The 19,354-nt window shown below is 33.3% G+C and overlaps 1 protein-coding gene across 19 annotated transcripts in view; it reads left to right on the top strand.

Moving 5' to 3' along the window:
* Positions 1-19,354, top strand: part of BAZ2B (bromodomain adjacent to zinc finger domain 2B) — a 433,092-nt gene that overhangs the window by 352,720 nt on the left and 61,018 nt on the right. For 11 of the 19 annotated variants that reach the window (XM_042994501.1, XM_042994503.1, XM_042994502.1 and 8 more), the window contains 8 exons: positions 2,070-2,280; positions 7,497-7,589; positions 7,704-7,765; positions 12,258-12,323; positions 13,987-14,052; positions 15,456-15,500; positions 15,744-15,776; positions 17,013-17,078. In XM_042994501.1, coding sequence (XP_042850435.1) covers positions 2,070-2,280; positions 7,497-7,589; positions 7,704-7,765; positions 12,258-12,323; positions 13,987-14,052; positions 15,456-15,500; positions 15,744-15,776; positions 17,013-17,078 — 642 coding nt within the window. The remainder of the gene's footprint in view (positions 1-2,069; positions 2,281-7,496; positions 7,590-7,703; positions 7,766-12,257; positions 12,324-13,986; positions 14,053-15,455; positions 15,501-15,743; positions 15,777-17,012; positions 17,079-19,354) is intronic. The other 8 variants (XM_042994508.1, XM_042994511.1, XM_042994510.1 and 5 more) reach the window with 2 other exon arrangements.

The following is a 19,354-nucleotide window of genomic DNA, read 5'->3' as shown; positions in this document are numbered from 1 at the left end:
TTTACGTTTATTTATTTATTTTGAGAGAGAGGGAGAGAGCATGTGCAAGTGGGGGCAGAGCAGAGAGGGGGGAGAGAGAATCCTAAGCAGGCTCCACACTGTCAGTGCAGAGCCTGATGTGGAACTCTGAACCCACAAACTGTGAGATCATGACCTGAGCCAAAGTCAGAGCTTAACTGACTGAGCCACCCAAGCGCCCCTAGAGAAATTATCTCTTAAAAAATTACGTAACAGGGGCACCTGAATGGCTCAGTTGGTCAAGTGTTCAACTCTTGATTTCAGCTCAGGTCATGATCTTCGGCTGTGCTGACAGCACAGAGCCTGCTTGAGATTCTCTCATACTCTCCCTCTGCCCCTTCCACACACACACACACACACACACACACACACACACACACACACTCTCTCTCTCTCTCTCTCTCTCTCTCTCTCTCTTTCTCAAAATAAATGTTTTTAAAGAAGAAGTAAGAAATAAAACTATTTTGAAAGGGTGCCATTCTTCTATCTGAACGTATTACTTTAGACAATAAGAAGGTAATATAACAGTGTATTTGTTTTGATTGACATATTGAGGATAATAAAAACCAGACTCAGATTGTATCTATGCACTGAGCAGGATTATTCCTATAATGCATTAGCATTATGGTAGTTTATGTGTTTCTCTTGGTGACTTATGGGAAATCTCAAATATGTAATATATACGATGTACCCATCATCAGCTTTAGAAATCATATAGCCAGTATTGTTTTACGTATGTCCCCATCTGCTTCTACTTTTCCATTTGCTGAAGCAAATCTTACACGTCTTGTTTTATCTGTAAAATATTCAATATGTATCTCTAGAAGATAAGGACTCTTGTTTTCTACAAGAGTACCATTATCACACTTTAAAATTATGATTTCTGGATACCATCAAATGTTAGGCATTGTTCACAGTTTCAGTTCTTTAATTATTCTAATTTTCTGAAGGTTTTATATTTGAATCAATATTTAGATAAAATGTATTTGATACATCTTTTAAGTCTCCTTTAATCTTACAATTTTTTTTCCTTAAAATTTATTTCTCAAAAAAACTGAGTAATTTGTAGAATTTCCTACAGACTGAATTTTGCTATGTAGTTTAACATACACTTCTTATCCTATTTTTCCTGTAAAGTTATAGTAATTAGGTCCAGAAACCTCATCACATTTAGGTTTGATTCATTTGGTAGAGGGCAAGATGAATTTATAGATGATGGAGTGAACCCCCATTAGAGGGCTGATGTTTACCTAGTGGTCTCTCTTTCTGGTGATTGACAACCATTTAGGTTCAATGCTTAGATCCCTGAATTCATCAGGTATTACACAATGCTGGTATTCTAACTCTTACATTCCTTCTTGATTTATTATCTGTAATATTTCTTTTTTTTGTTTAATGTTTATTCATTTTTGAGAGACAGAGCATGATGGAGTTGGGGGGGGGGTGCAGAAAGAGAGGGAGACACAGAATCTGAAGCAGGCTCCAGGCTCCTAACTGTCGCACAGAGCCCAACTAGGGCTCGAGCCCATGGACCATGAGATCATGACCTGAGCTGAAGTCAGACACTTAAGGACACTTAATCAACTGAGCCACCCAGGCATCCCTGTAATATATCTATAAAGAGAAACTTCCTTCAGTTATTTGGATAGCTTCATGCTTGGTTGAACTGATAATACATGAAAACAATCCATAGGGGTGTCATCACACAACTAATATTTTCAAATATCTGCCAACTTTATGGTCATTATAGTTTGGAAATGTGATTGGTATATCTCTATTTATGGGCTTATGGATACATGTGTTTATAAATATATTTTTATAGATCTAGATCTCTATTTAAAGTTGAACTCATTAAAGTAAGAAAACCAAAGATATGCCAAAGGCCATGAACAATTATAGATATAAATTTAATTAAAAATTAAAATTTCTAAGCTTTATACTAGCTTTATAAATTTCAGAATATCTGAATTTACATAGAATTTTCTGACATGTTGATCACTTGTGTTTATTTTTCTTTTAATATATTATTTCTGTAAAATGTTAATTAAAAGGGAATGCAGTGGTGTCTTTTGAAAGAAGAGGATGTCATTCCCCGTATCAGGGCAATGGAAGGCCGTAGAGGAAGACCACCAAATCCAGATAGACAGCGAGCAAGAGAGGAATCCAGGATGAGACGTCGGAAGGGTCGGCCTCCAAACGTGGGAAGTGCTGAGTTTCTAGACAACACAGATGCCAAATTGCTAAGAAAACTGCAAGCTCAAGGTAAGAGATAGAATGACACTGTAATGATCATACTAATATGTCTCCGCATTTCTTATGTTTTTGAATATGAATGATACTGCTCTCACTTTCTGAAAAGTAGATATTTGTGTTAGAATAAAAATGAGAAAATAAGGAATCTCACTGGTAACTGGAGTTCTTTGATTAGGTAAGCTCCTTTCAAGAGCCATACTCATAAACACATCAGATCTTGTGTGTTTAGAATTACAAAGGTGGGGGATAAGCTTTCAAGGCTTGCACAGAAAGGGAATCACCCAGCACTTGGCACACGCCTTAAGGTGGTGCCAACCTTCTGGAAATTCTCATTTTAACAGCTCCCGATTCCTTGAGGTGGTACAAGGGAATAACTCCAAAGTATGTGGATCTGTGGAGTAAATTTTCAGTCAGAGAACTCCAATTACTGGTAAGTAACCCCAGTCTTTTTAGTTTGGGTTCTTTGTAGTCTGGATATATCACATATATTTTCAAAATGGCCAACTGATAGATTTAAATCATAATTTATTTTAAGATCACCAGAAAGTGTTACTTTTCAAGCACAAAGTGCTCATAATAACCTCAAATGTATTGTAACTGAAAGGTACACATAAATTATCAACATGAAGTTACCATGCTATGTCTGACACAGAAAGCTGACTAAAATAAGAGTTCTATATGAGTTTGAGTAACTAGGTACAAATGTGAAGCCTCTTAAGGCTATCTGAATATACATCAAAAGAGATGTATTGGTCTCTTATATTCACAAGCATATATAAAAACATATAAATCAATATAAAATAAATGCTTAATAATAAAAATTGACTTGAAAGACTAACAGGATTTTACTTCTTTGCATGGTTTTTTTTTTTCCAGAAGAAAAGCTTGACTTATTTCTCTTTATTGTAAACACTATCATAATATTGACTTCTTTGGAGCTGTTTTGTTTTTATTATAAAATAAACACCCACAACAAAACTCAAAGAATAGAATGCTTTACAAATAAGACACTCGTTCTCACTCACTTTAAAATAAAAGACACTCATGAGCGGCATCATCATTAACAGTGTTTTATAAATCCATCCAGAAATGTGTATTCACACTCCTACATACACACAGTCATGTGACACAATATATGTGTACATATACATATGTAATATATTGTATCATATATATCTTTTCATTTGTAAAATATATGGGCTTATGTACATCCTATTCAACTTGCTTAATTTATCCACTTAATTTATTCCACCTAATTTATCTCGAACATATTTCTATATCTGCACTTAAAAATCAACCTTAGGCTTTTACTAGCTGAATAGTAAAGTGATGCCACATATGGCTCTACCATTACTTCAGTTAATCAGTCTCTTTTGATGACTATTTGAGCTGCTTCCCAATCATTGCTACCAGAAATGGTCCTGCAATAAACACATATTACACATTTATTCATATCCTTCTATAGGTATGGCTATTTCATAGTATAAAATTGTAGAGATAGAATCTTTGAATCAAAGGGTATGTGCATTTTCAGTTTTGGAAGCTAGCAGGCAAATATTGTCTCCAAAAAGGTTGCGCTGATTCATAGTTCCACTGATGCATGTAAATTAACTATCTGGCATGTAGCTTAATGTCATATAAGTTTTTCTCTCTTGTATGTTAATGAATTTTTTTGGTTTGCTTGTTTATGTATATATGTATGTATGTGTGTATGTATGTATGTATGTAATCTCTATACCCAATGTTGGCCTCAAACTCATGCCCCAAGGTCAGGAGTCACATGCTATTCTGACTGAGCCAGTCAGGAGCCCCAAGAGTGAAAATTTTTTATGTTGTTTTATTTGGTTTCTGTTATGATTTTTATCTCCCCTAAATAGTTATTAGTGAAGGTTGATAAAAAATTAATATATTAAGAGATACAGCTATAAATGATGGGTTTTTAAAATTAACATTGTCAATAAACCACTGACTCTTCTGATGAATGTATAAGTGATGAGTGTGCATTATTTGCATAAAATAAGAAAGCTTGAAATTAACGGATACCCAAAGCATGGGCTCTTCATGCATGTCTTGAATATCTACTGCAAATACTATTAATACTTAGTATCTAAAATGGCAGCTTTATATATGGAAAATTAACTAAATTTTATTTTAAGAAAATAAAAGGCAATTATTTAACTTTTACCCAAATTTTTTTTTCTCCCTTGAGATTTCAAATTGGTTTGTATTCTGTTACATAAGTCTCCCTTGTTGTATTATGTTGCATTTTGCAAATTCTGTTACCTTTCACAAGATGATGTATATGTTTTTTCCTCAACATGTATATAAATGTTAAATATTTAAAAGTAAATTATTAATATTTACCAGCATATATGGTAAAATATGCATATTTTTTTCTTGGGAAGAAAGGAATGAATCACTTTATCACTCCTTTTATTTCTGAAAGGCTTCTACATTAACAGGTTGAGGGGGTTATTTGAAGGTATTCTAGAAGTTTCTGTCATATTATCCTACTAGGCCTCACCTAAACTGAAATACTGGACTTAATTTGAAGTAAAGTTCAGAACAGCAAAGTAAATGCAAATTTTGAATGTACACCCAAGCATTATGACATGAGAGTTCTCTAATTTCTCTAGAAAATAAAGATAAGAATCTGGCAGTTTTGATATGAAAAGGACTATTGACCTAATAAATAAACCTGCCAAAACTATTAATACTTTAAATTTTCTAAGATATGAAATAGTACCTCTCCCTTTCATATGTCGTAGAATCTGAGATGCCATAGTCATTGCAATGTACCATTATTTCAAGATGTACCACTACAAAAGCAAAGTACTGCCAATTGTCACATATATTCTGATTTTAGAGTGTGTTTAAAAATTGCATCTTAGAACCAAAGAAATGTGGTTTATCTAAAATATTCCTAATTCTGTGTGAAAATAAACTATTTCAAAAGTAAACTTTTATCTTTAAATGGATAGGTAATTTCTTAATCCATAAAAGATCTTTTTCAAATTAATATTTCAAAAGTTATTTATGAGTTATTGGAGGATTGGAGATATATTTTAGCATCATCTTCCATTAACCCTTCCAGTTTACTAGATAAAGTTAGACCCTTTACATCCCCTCCCCTGTGTTAAAGTCTTATTAATAGAAAATCAACCATAGTAACCAATGTCACTTCTGCTGTTACAGAACAGAGGGTTAAGTTCTTACCTAAAATCTCAAGGCACTCAACTTTTCTTAAAGGTTTTTAGAACTAGGATCATATAGACTGTGAAGTCAGAAAGACTTGGGTTTGTATCTTGGCTTTGTTATTTAACCTTTGTGAGCCTTAGTTATTTCTTTTGTAAACTGGGCATAATGTTGCCTATCTCATAATATTGTTATGAAGATTAAATAAGTTTATGTAAATTTAATACAGCAGTTCAATAAATGGTGGAAAAAATTAGTAGAACTCAAGTCATTAATATTCATTATTCAATATAATATATAGATTTCTTAAAACTTATCTGCTACAAAGTTTAAAATAATGTCTAATGTAAGGTGGTATTTTATGAGTGATACTATGATACAGCACTTTATTTATTATTTATTTATTTATTTATTTATTTTTAATGTTTATTTATTTTTGAGACAGAGAGAGACAGAGCATGAACGGGGAAGGGTCAGAGAGAGAGAGGGAGACACAAAATCTGAAACAGGCTCCAGGCTCTGAGCTGTCAGCACAGAGCCTGACGCGGGGCCCGAACTCACGAACTGCGAGATCATGACCTGAGCCCAAGTTGGACGCTCAACCGACTGAGCCACCCAGGTGCCCCATACAGCACTTTTATAGTTAAAAATATGCTGACCAGGTTTGCCAGCAGAAGAAAGCATGACATGCTTTCCATGTCAGTTACCTGTTGCCATAGTAATGTTGGAAAACAACCAACCACACAATTTCAGTGATTTATAACACTAAGCATTAATTGTTGCGCAGATCAAAGCAGCTGGAGGTAAGTTAGGCAGCTCTGCTGATCTTGGCTGGGTGTTTTCACACACATGAAGTCCTCTGACTCCATGTGTCCCAACCTTCAGCAGCCTCGCCCAATCATGTCTTTATAGTAAAGGGCAAGCAAGGCACAAGCGAAGAAATAGAAATAGTACAAGTATATTTTCAACCTTCTTTGTGTATCACAACTGCTAACATCCTATTAGCTAGTGAAGATCACATGTCTGAACTCAGAATCAAGGGACAAGAAGGTAAATATATGTCACCTCTTGATGAGAGGAACTGCAAAGTCACATTGCAGATGACTTGGAAGAAAGAAGAATGAATAGTTGGGGCCACTCCACTATATAGACTGACTATAGATGTCAGTCTATCCCAGTTTCATGCATTTGTCCTTAAAAATTATGAGAACTAAGTTGTCTTTAAAACTCCTTGACAGGGGCCCCTGGGTGGCTCAGTCGGTTGAGCGGCCAACTTAGGCTCAGGTCATGATCTCGCGGTCCGTGAGTTCGAGCCCCGCGTCGGGCTCTGTGCTGACAGCTCAGAGCCTGGAGCCTGTTTCAGATTCTGTGTCTCCCTCTCTCTGACCCTCCCCCGTTCATGCTCTGTCTCTCTCTGTCTCAAAAATAAATAAACATTAAAAAAAATTTTTTTAAATAAAAAAATAAATAAAACTCCTTGACATTCTGTACTCTTTATTTAGGAGATTTAGACCCTCTTCTTCATAAATGAAAATGTCACTGGATTCAGAAACTACCATTTATATAGCTGATTGTGATACTGAGTTTTGGAGGCTTTGCATTTGTTCTATTTTGAGTCCTTTTTCCTTTTCATGTATTTTGTTATTTTTAAGACCAAAGCTAAAGCACTATTTTTGCATACTAGCTACTACTTTCCTACAAAGTGGGGATTACACAAAATGTGAAAAAAAAAAAAAACAACCCAAAAACCGATGTGCTCAGATTACCCTTTGTGAAGAGAATTAAAAGAAGTATCATTTTTGTGTAGTTCTGTGTGTGGGATCTTCTTTGGTGAAATAATTTAGCAGTTTCTAGGGGAAATAAACATGAAATTTGCTGCCACACCATTCTCTCAGTTGGTATCTAACCTTAGGCGATTTTCTTAAAAATTATGTCCTTCATGACGATACCAGTTTCACACAGTCATTGTTTCTAGGTTAACAGTTATGTCAAGTTGTTAATAATATTTTTTGAAATGTTGTGTTTTTCAGAAATAGCCAGACAAGCAGCGCAAATAAAGCTTTTGAGAAAACTTCAAAAGCAGGAACAGGCTCGGGTTGCCAAAGAAGCTAAAAAACAACAAGGTAGGTGATTTAAATGAAAACATAAACATCAAGAGTGAGTGTTGGGGAATTCATAAGAAGTTTCTCCTCTTTGTTTCCTTGCTGATGATATCTGTGCTTCGGTTTTTACCACAGCAATAATGGCTGCTGAGGAGAAGAGAAAGCAAAAAGAACAAATAAAGATTATGAAACAACAGGTACGTTTATGCATTAGAACTGATTTTTAAAGCACAAGTGTTATATTGAGGCTTTATTGGCATATGTAGATATGTACATTATTTTCATCTTGATTTCTGAAATAACCACATTTCACATTAATATTATGGATCTTACTTAGAAAGTTGTCATCTTGCATTAATTAAAATTCACCTCATTTTTGAACCAAGTCTCATACTTCCAAGTTTTTAAAGCTTACCAAATAGTAGATTTGTATAAGTATTTTTAATATCCTGATAGACTTTGAATATAGGTTGACATCTGAACAGCTTTCAAACTTTTAAAATTAATTATCAATAAATGAAGGCTATTGCTTAAATGTTTAGATTTTAGTAAGAGAAGCTTCTTCTTCTGAAATACATAAAATATACATAGAAAGTTAAATTCAAGTTTATAGAATAAGGTTTGTGTCCACTGCTTCTGAATGCTTAAATATTCTTAGTGCAAAAAAAAAAAAAAAAACACAAAAAAAATAAAACCAAGAATGCACTATTTCAACATATCCAACATTCTATCTTCTATCTATAATCTCTCTCCCCTATGTAGTTTTCAAAATTAAGTACAGGTAGGTGAAATGATTTTTAAATTTTTATAAGTGAATTAAGAATTCATGCAATGGCATGACAAGATATTGAGCATTTAAGATGTGAGGGTGTGAGCTACTCTCCCATCTCCATGTATTCGTATAATCATTAAAGCAGAAAGGAAATGAGGGAACTACTATTCATTTAATATTTTGAACAGCAAGTAGTTTTTTCTGAGTATGAAACGAAGTAAATTGTGTTATTATATAAATAGCTGCTAAATAAATGGCTTGGGTTGGATGTGATGTGGGATTAGAGAGAGTTGATGTGGAATGGGGAGTCAGAACTTAGTCTGTAGTCAGGCAGCCAAGAGTTGAATATGGGCTCTGCTGCTTAATATTTTTGTCATCTTAGATGAATTATCCTCTTTGTCTCTATTTCCTCCATGGTAAAAGGAAATAACCTCATTATCTAATGATTAAACGAGATCTTGGAATGTAGCGTATATACCACAATGCCTGGCACAAACAGATGTTCACTTTTTAAGAGACAGATATCAAACACCAGACTATATGGTATACTCCTCACTGTAATTTAATGTGGTCAATTGTAAACTCAGATTCATTCCTTAGTTTGTTGATTGTGACTGCTAAAGGCACTGTGTGTATATATATATATATATATATATATATATATATATATATATATTTATCAAAATAACATAAATATTTATTGTATATTCCATGTATATGTAAAAATAGTCTATATTTTATTTTAAGTGAAATACTAATTTTTTACAGCTTATCCTATTTCCTAATGCCTAGAGACGCACCAGATTTCATCAGCCTCTGAAGTTCAGTTTTGTGTTCCTAAGCTCTTAAAGTGGCTACACCTTAAGCCTACATAGTTTTTGCTGCTCATCAAAAAAGCATTGGGGTCCCAAGGTTCCAGCAACATGAATACAAATGAACTAATCTTAGATATTCATCAAGATATTTGTCTGAGGCTAGTCTTTTAATACCACTTGACTTATTCGTTGTTGCCAATAGGGTGAATCAAAGTCTAGCATGGGTTTACTCACATAGTCACAATGCCTATTTTAAAGTCAGCATTAGATCTAGGATTAAATGGTATCACATGCTTCTTATCGTCTGGATTCTTTATTCCACCTAGTAGGCCCCTATATATCAGCATATAGTCCTCAAAGCAATTTTCAAGAGACTTGCAGAAGCATTATTATGAAGCAGAAGGAGCAAAAGCATTGGAATCTAACCAGGTCTCTATATTTAGTATTTGATGTTAGGCAAAATATTTACCCTCCAGCAATTTCAATTTTCTCTTAGGTTAAAAAAAAAAAAAAAAAGATAACCTCAACTCCTGTGTTTCTGTTTTTGTTTTTTTTAAATATTTTTACATTTATTTATTTTTGAAAGACAGAGAGAGAGAGAGTGAGCAGGGGAGAGGGAGAGAGAGGGTGACAAAGAATTTGAATCAGGATCCAGACTCTGAGTTGTCAGCCCAGAGCCCAATGTGGGGCTCGAACCCATGAACCGTGAGATCATGACCTGAGCAGAAGTCAGATGCTTAACTGACCAAGTCACCCAGGCGCCCCATTGTTTTTTGTTTGTTTGTTTTTGTGGGTTTTTTAAATTTTTTTTTAACGTTTATTCATTTTTGAGACAGAGAGACAGAGCATGAATGGGGGAGGGTCAGAGAGAGGGAGACACAGAATCCAAAACAGGCTCCAGGCTCTGAGCTGTCAGCACAGAGCCTGACGCGGGGCTCAAACTCACGGACCACAAGATCATGACCTGAGCCAAAGTCGGACGCTCAACCAACTGAGCCACCCAGGCTCCCCATGTGTTTTTTTTTTTCAATGATCATTAAGATATTTTAAGTAAAGTGCCCAGTTCAGTGATTGGGTACTCAATATTATAAGGTGAACTTATAATAATTTATAAACAAGGTTTATCTCTGCTAATGCTAATGACAGCACTACCAAATATATGTACATATATATGAATCACTTGGACAGCTAAGATAAAGCTCTGAGTTGAACTTAAGCCCAAGATTCCATACCTATCTCTGTGCCTAAGAAAATAATAAATCACTTTTGCTGACTTGAGAATATACCATTTTATAACCTTATGATTAACAAGAGCACGAAAATTAAATCACAAGTGTGCTTTACTTGGGTCTCAAGTTCTAAACTAAATAAATATATCAAGTGTGGATCAAGTACAGCCTTCTCTAAGACTGGAATGAAATAAAAGATACTCTTGGGTTTTTATGTTTGGCAAGCTATAATTAATATTCAATACCAAGCAGGATCACCAAAAACAAAATTATGGAATGTGATCAGTCTTCTAAAATCAGAACAGTAATTTCAGAAATCTCCTTTTCCTGCAGTAGAGAGCCCTGCAGGGAATCAATAACATTAGTATGAGGAAAAATAGCAGTAAGTTTAAAAACATGTTAAAGCAGCCATTCACAACTATGTGGATGGAACTAGAGGGTATTATGCTAAGCGAAATTAGAGAAAGACAAAAATCATATGACTTCACTCATATGAGGGGTTTAAGAGACAAAACAGGTGAACATAAGGGAAGGGTAACAAAAATAATATAAAAACAGGGAAGGGGACAAAACAGAAGAGACTCATAAATATGGAGAACAAACTGAGGGTTACTGGAGGGGTTGTGGGAGGGGGGATGGGCTAAATGGGTAAGGTGCATTAAGGAATCTACTCCTGAAATCATTGTTGCACTATGCTAACTTGGACATAAGTTAAAAAAATAAATTAAATAAAATTTTTTAAAAAAGAAAAGAAATTTAATAAAAAACAACATGTTAAAGCATAGCTTCAAAAGATACACTAGCATCCGGAGATAGGAGTAGGTATTGTAATAGAAAGCAGTGTAAAATGGGTTGGTTCTAGAAATCCTAGGAACAGTGCAATTTGCAAGCAGGACAGTTGGGGTTGGTGGGGTTTTTTTTTTTGTTTTTTTTTGGGTTTTTTAAAACTACGTATTCTTATCAGTGCCAATTTGGGAATTTCAAAGGGATTTATGAACATGAAATTGTTAACAATGTGCTTATAGCATATGGCATCATTTTTAAATCAGCTATAAAATTCTTATCAAAATTTACATGATCACTGAATTCTAAAACAATAACTAGAACATTAAATTTAGACAATGTGAATACCTAGTATGTTGTGTGAATTATTCCTTACAATGTTAAATTGTAGTTGACCCATTTTAAAATAATGTTAGATTACTGCTGAATTTAGCTTATTGTAATGTGATGTTATGTTATTCACTATGTGAAATAAGAAATTATGGTATGGAAAAAATTGTTAATCTATTACAATTGTATAGCACTATACACTTTTTTAAGAATCGTAATTTTGTCATGACATAGTGAGTAAAGGGTAAGCACTTCTCCCTGTTTTATACAAGAGTAGTTATATGTTCAAGATCATGTAATGAATGACAGTAACTCAGAACTAGCTTTAAGTTTTCTGATTCCTGATGTATTATTTTTTCTGATCATTCTGACCTATATTTATTTCAAAGTAGGTATTACTTATGCTTGCAAACAGGCTAAATGAGTTTAATTACCTTGGTTTACCTGGCTTCTATATACTTAGTTAGAATTTGTATTTTATAAATTGTTTTGAAAAATTTTGTAAAATCCTATTAAGTAAGACATGAATATATATATATATGATGCTAAGCTAAATCATTAAGTTTTAGATCCAGCATGGGCAACCTTTGGTAAATGTGTACTTACCTTAAATTAATTTCATTCCGCTTAAATCATTAAGTTTTAGATCCAGCATGGGCAACCTTTGGTAAATGTGTACTTACCTTAAATTAATTTCATTCCACTTAAATGTGTTCATCTACATATTTATTGTCTTAAATTATCATAACTTTTTCTACAGGAAAAAATTAAAAGAATACAACAAATCAGAATGGAAAAAGAACTTCGAGCCCAGCAAATTCTAGAGGTAGAGCTCTTAAATTTGATATAATATATCTTAAAGTTTGCAAAAATAAAAATTTTACCCACATAGTCTCTCACTCATACAAATTAATACATTCATCAGAAATTCTCTTTAAAAGTAACACAGAGTAAGATCTTATCTGAACCTTATTTAAGTAGCAAGCTAATCTAATCCTAATTAGTCTAATAAAAACCCAGAAAATAAGACAAAATAAAGAGGAAACCTCTGAGCAGACAATATAGTTGTCATAAAGTTCATGTGCTAAAATTCATATTCTTTACTTTTAGAAAACTCATTAGGACATATAGTTAGATATTTATTTTTAATTTAGAAATAAAACATTACAAAAGTAAAAGTAAATTTTAAATGTAGAAACAGTTTAACTAGCTTGATTTTCTGGTTTCTAATATATCCTTCCCCTGAAGCTACTGGAATAGGGCTAAAGACATATGTTGGCAACAGCAGAAGTAATAGCCAAAAGACAGCAAGGGAAAAATGCAGCAAAACTCCAACCCGCATATATAGGAATTCAAAAACCTAGCAACAGCATGTAATTTTTAGTTGAATAGCAAGCAATTTTCAACACCTTAGTGGCCAAAATACATTACTCTATTGAACTGTGTAGTATAATAACTGATGTTCAGAACAATTGTCCTGAGTCATCAAGAAAAAGCTAAATTACGTTTAGTGGTACTATGTCTAAACAGGCATAGGTCTCAAAATTATTTTCATCCATAATTATAAAAATAAACTTTTAATGTTTAAAATTATTATAACCTCTCAGCTATTCAGAAAACTATTGCTATGTAAAACAATTCTGAGGACCCCAGATAATTGAGGTTTTCTGTTTGTTTTTTTCCATCCAGAAATATACAGATATTTCCTTACTGCCTTCAAATTAATTTTAAAACCTCCCAAATAGTAAATATGCTTATCTTAAAGTAAACTGATAATAACTACTGGATAGTTATAAAACTACAAGATAGTTAAAGACTTTAAGATTGTGAAGCTCAAATTTGATGGCACAATCTTAATAATCAAAATATGCTTCATGAAATATGTTTCCATCCTATTTAAAAAAAAAACCTTTAATTAACCACATTGCACAGCTAGGGAAAATGAGATTTAATGTGTCATTTAAATCATCTGAGGAACAGATTTATCTCATTTCAAGTGTTGAAGAAATTTCAAATAAAGTGGATGGACATGTGCATTTTTATGTTACTGATTTATTCATTAAGTAACTTTTTTGTCAGTTAAAATCCACCCCATTTTCTAAACTTTCTACAGCAATCATGTTTTACTTTTAAAAACTATAAAAAAGACAATACATGCTACAAAATGGTTTTTTCTGTGTTTAAGTGTTAAGTTAAAATAACATCAATGCTTAGTTATTTCAGACTTTTAACAGAGTTTGAAGAGGAAAAGCTGACATACTTTTATACATTTTAAAACTTTTTGTATATCTTAATGCTAATTATACATTAAAAATGAGATTAGTATGTTAAATGTAATGTTAACTGGTGGGGGGGTATGTAATTGTCTACATATATGTTACATATTGTTTTGTACCTGTGAGGCATGTAACTCCATTTTTAAGTCTGAGATTATTTTCAAGTTGTAGTGGTGCTGTTGCATGACTTTGAGACCTGTTTTGCATGCACAGGCTAAAAAGAAAAAGAAGGAAGAAGCAGCAAATGCCAAATTATTGGAGGCCGAAAAACGAATAAAGGTTAGTTTAGATGAGAACCAGAGTTTTTATTTTTCAAAAATAAAAACTATACGCTATTACACCAGTATTAATTATACAAAAATAATAGCTCTCCTCAAAATAATTATCTTAAAATGTTTAGCACAGATACAATATGTGTATAATGTGTGGTTTTATTGTATGTATATTGTATGTATGTTTTTTTATTTCCTTATACAGGTTTTATGTGATGCTTTGAGCTCTTAAGTAGCAAACATCAAATCAGAAATGCAAACTATTACATAATACCTGTATATAGTTTTGCTGAATCAGAATGATCTTCCCAAAGCTATTTTGTGTTGTTGATGTTTATGTTTTAAATTGTGTTCCAAATCTGATTCTCTACTTAGATTACAAGTTTATCTTGGTTAATATCCAGCAACTATTTTAACTATTAAAAAGTGAGAAGCCTACAGAAATAAAAATCTAATTTTAGCAACTGTTACTTACCAATAATAAAATTAGCCATTGTTAATTACTATAATGTTTTGGTTTTGATTTTCTGTTGTGAAGCATTAGAGAGTTGAACGCCCCCCCCCCCCGCAACCCTCCCCAAGACACACATACAAACATACACATTCCACCCCTCACCTTCCACTTTTTCTCATAATTGATTACTGAAAGGACTGCTGAGTGAAATGAGGCCCTACTGGTTCCAGGAGCAGACACAATTATATCTTATAAAGCCAGGGAACTATTTGTTACCTTTCCTACATGGACTCTGTTACTTTTTTCTTTAGAAAAAAGATATTAATATCATGTAGATTTTTACCTTTATAAGAATATTTAAATTGATGATATTCATAGAATGTTTGCATTAAGCCTGACCCCCTTGGGGTAGTGCTCTGCATTATAGCTGAGCATGAAAATCTGAAACTGATCTCTTAGTCTCTTGTTACTTTCATAAATAGATAGTGTATAGAAATGATATAGATGCTTTTAATTATAGAGTATATTTGGGAATTTATGTTCCGAATGGACAGAGTTCTAATCAGCTGGATTTGAAGGTTGCACTACATAATGTATTAAAGTAATTTTAAAAGTCCACGTGCCAGTTGTATCTTATATGATCTGACCATCTAGCTAATCAGTTCAGTGAATATGCTATTGAAATGTGCTATTAGGTTATTGTATTTTAAGTTTAAATGGCTACTGAATAATATCCTTGCTAATAATAATATCCTTGCTTGTCATATAATCTTTCTGTATTATGTAGAACCATATGAAATTGCCACCACATAAGTAAAAAATGATTAAATATTTGCAATTTCATATGGTTTGACCTAAGGGAGGACTATAGAACCTCAGAAGAGAAACTTTTAATATTTGTACTGTGTTCTAAATCTTCCCTAAAAATTGCATATTAAAAGTTTCTTATTTTTAAGGAAAAAGAAATGAGAAGACAACAAGCCGTTCTTCTGAAGCATCAGGTCTGTATACATACAGTTATGCAATTGTCAAAATGTACATTTTATGATTTTTCTTAAATCTGATTTGGGGACAATCTTCAAAATATTTTCTTAAAAATTTCCAATTTAATTCCTGCTTAAGTTTTTCCTTCATCTTACAGTTTATTGCCTTGCTTTGGTATTGGTGTCTTTTGGGGGGTTAAAAATTGGTTTCATGACTCTGTGATTTCTGTTTCATAATGTTGTGCCAACTCTTTCTACCAGGAGTTGGAGAGGCATAGACTAGATATGGTATGGGTATGTTTATTTTTGTACATCTAACACCGCATTGTGATTTGGTTGTGATATGGTTGTCATAGCAATGCATAAAGTGTAGCACTGGCTGCTGTCATATTACATACTGCTGCATGGCTTTACAGCACAGTGCATTGCATACATCTGCTTGTCTGTCTATAAAGAAGTATGATACATCTCCAGGATTTTTAATTGATTTGTGCAAGCCTTATATAAGGCTGCTGTCTAAAAATTTACATTACTGATGTCACAATGAAAGTTGGATCACTATACAATTAGATGTGATAATGACCCATATTCTCCCATCAATTCTAGATGCAAAACTGCCATTGAATACAATGGGAATTTTGAGTTAGGTTGATGAGAGAATATGAAATATATTCTGGTTTGATAGACAAATTTTAGAAATAATTTTAGAAACATCCCTTTGGGGGGACCAAATACTTTTAAACAAAAAGAAATGATTAGATATATAACTATCTGATTTTTTATTTTAAAATAAAATGAGATTATCAAACAAAACTAGTGCTTACCTTGTTTTCATACTGTGCCTTTTAGATTCCATTTATTAGCCCATGGTGCAGCTTTTATGGTCTTACCTAGCGCATCAGGTGGCAGACATCAGTAACCAGGAATACCCCATTTCATTGGTGCTTGTATATGAACCACGACTAGTTTAACTAAATTGGTATAAAAGCTTTAAAAAACTCTTTCTAATTTGTCGGTGGCTTATTGAATTTACAAAATGATAGCGTACTTGAAATAAAAATAACTAATTCTAAAACCATGAAGTGAAAGTGATTATAAATTTCTGCCTGATCTAAAAATTTAAGAACAATACAACCTTAGTTTAATTGGCCTCTAGTACATATTTGTGGCTTTCTAATAGCAGATGTAAGGTAACTGACCTGTTCCAGCCAACCATTATGCTTTTTGTTCTGCCAGCTTTTGAAGGAGCATCACAACTGACCATAAGTAAATCTTGTATGCTTCTGTTTACACTGTCTCCATGTTCATTGCTTTACCTTTTTGCTTTTGATTGTTCTTGTATTTGCTTTCTAAACCTGAACTAAAACATGCACAGACTGGCCATTCTTGTCTTATATTTAGTATTTACTGTGACTTGTCTATAAATGCTAAACATGCTATACTGAGTTTTGTTTTGTTTTGTTTTGTTTTTCCATTTCAAAATCAAACCATTAACTAGAGTTATTTTCCTAATTTTATCTGGCCTAATAGGAACGAGAGAGAAGACGACAACATATGATGCTTATGAAAGCTATGGAAGCTCGTAAAAAAGCAGAAGTAAGTTCATGTTTCTAGAAAAATATTATCTAAGAATAAAACCTATTTTTTCCTAAAGTAATGGTCTTTCTAAATGTGAGTTTCTCAGGACATAGGTTTGTCGCGATTTAATGGCTTTCATAAACAAACCAAATGTTAAATAATAACTGTTAGAACGTGAAAGAACGTAGGCAGGATTCCGATGTATGTGTTCATTTCCTCGGCTGAGATTTTAATTATCTTTTTTTAATGTAGTGACCGGCATTCGTTTGGATAAAAGTAGTTATTTAATACTATAACTAGAGTTTCACAAAATTAATATTACAGCATGCCTAAACAAGTCCTAACGCAAACCCTAGTCAGATCAACCGTGGACTTCTGCTTTCAGAATTATTCTTTACTCTTCTATGTGTAAAATTGGACCTAAACTTTCCTTATTTTTTTAAAGGTTTATTTATTTAAGTAATCGCTACAACCATGGTGGGGCTCGAACTCATGACCCCAGGATCAAGAGTCACATGCTCCTCTGACTGAACCAGCCAGGTGCCCCCAAGTACTTTCCTTAAAATAGACTTTTAACAGACAATTCAGAATAAGAAAAGTATTGAAATAAGTCAAGATGAGCTTATTTAGAACATAATAGAAATCAGTTAAAGGTTAAAATATATATTACAAAGGAATGCATTGTATATTAAAGTAGTTAAATAGAGGTATGGCCACTGTATCCAGGGCTTTGGAGTATGAGAGACTCTGATTTCCCATGCCAACTCTGAACCAACTTGCTTTACCTCTTGAGGCTATTCTTTAAAATTGAGATAATGATACCTACCTCCTAGGATTATAAGATTATCGAGTGAGATAAGCATTTAATAAATGACAATTAATTAAAATGACACTGTTTGATCTAGAAGTTGAGAGGCCTGTATTTCAGTATTTTGTCCTCAGCTCTGGCTTAAACTATCATTATAGATTTCTAATATAGAGAGGCAACATGCCAAGAATAATATACCAAGAATAATATATATTACTTTATAAATATAAAGTACTAATATAAAGCACAATAATGCAAGAAACCTGCCTTCCCTTGTTTTCATTCTTGGTTTCCTCAGTACTCTCTAATGTATTCTCTACAGAGCAGCCAGAGTGATCTTTTCAGAAAGGAAACCAGGTTACATCTTAACACTCTCCAGTGGCTTCTCATTGCCATTGTAATAAAGTCCAAATTCCTCACCATGACAAAGCAGTCCCACATGTTCTGACCTCTCATTCCAACTTTACCTCATACAGTTTGTCTCTTAAGTACTGTATTTCAATCATTTTTGTTTTTTATTATTCTAGACAAAGGGTTTTTACAAAACATTGCTGTTCTTGCACCAAATATTCGAGTGGTTCTTATTTGCTGTTTGTTTGTTTGTTTGTTTATTTATTTATTTATTTATTTATTTTTAATTTACATTTATTTATTTTTGAGAAACAGAGTGAGACAAAGCATGAGTGGGGGAGGGGCAGAGAGAGAAGGAGACACAGAATCTGAAGCAGGCTCCAGGCTCTGAGCAAGCAGTCAGCACAGAGCCTGATGTGGAGCTCGAACCCACGAACTGTGAGATCATGACCTGAGCCTAAGTTCTCATGACCTGAGCCGAAGTCGGACGCTCAACTGACTGAGCCACCCAGGCCTTCCTTATTTGCTGTTTAGTTATAGATCAAATGTTAACTTGTCAAAGAGGCCTTCCTGGAACACCTAATGTTGCCTTTTTTATACCCCCTTTCTGGACCTCCATTCCATCATCTTACTTATTTTGCACTTGTTTATGGTCTGTTTCCTCCCAGGAGGGTAAGATCTGTGAGGACAGGAATGTTGTCTGTCTTGTCTGCCACTGTATATATTTGTATATGTTTGGAGCTTAGAAAATTATAGTTGAATGAATGAATGAATGAATGAATGAATGAATGAAATAAAAATGAAAGTAGCAGTTAAAGAAAACAAATCGATGATAAAAAAATCATTAAAGAATGAATACATTATTATGTTTTCTGTCAATATAATTCTCTTTATGTAATAACAGTAAAATCTTTTATTTTACTCTAGGTGATTTTCCTTCTTAAAGCTAAACATCCAAAGAACCATTATTTAAAATAGCAATAGAATAACATATATCACAAATAGTCCTTTATTGGAATATATGAGAGAATCCCATAGGTAAAACTGAGCTCCTAAAATGTTGTTATCCTGGGGCACCTGGATGGCTCACTCAGTTAAGCCTCTGACTTTGGCTCAGGTCATGATCTTGCACTCT

This window comes from Panthera tigris, chromosome C1 (assembly GCF_018350195.1).
Source record: "Panthera tigris isolate Pti1 chromosome C1, P.tigris_Pti1_mat1.1, whole genome shotgun sequence".
In the NCBI taxonomy this organism is placed as follows: domain Eukaryota; kingdom Metazoa; phylum Chordata; class Mammalia; order Carnivora; family Felidae; genus Panthera; species Panthera tigris.
Note: the sequence above shows the minus strand (reverse complement) of the source record. Positions and strands in the feature narration are given on the sequence as shown.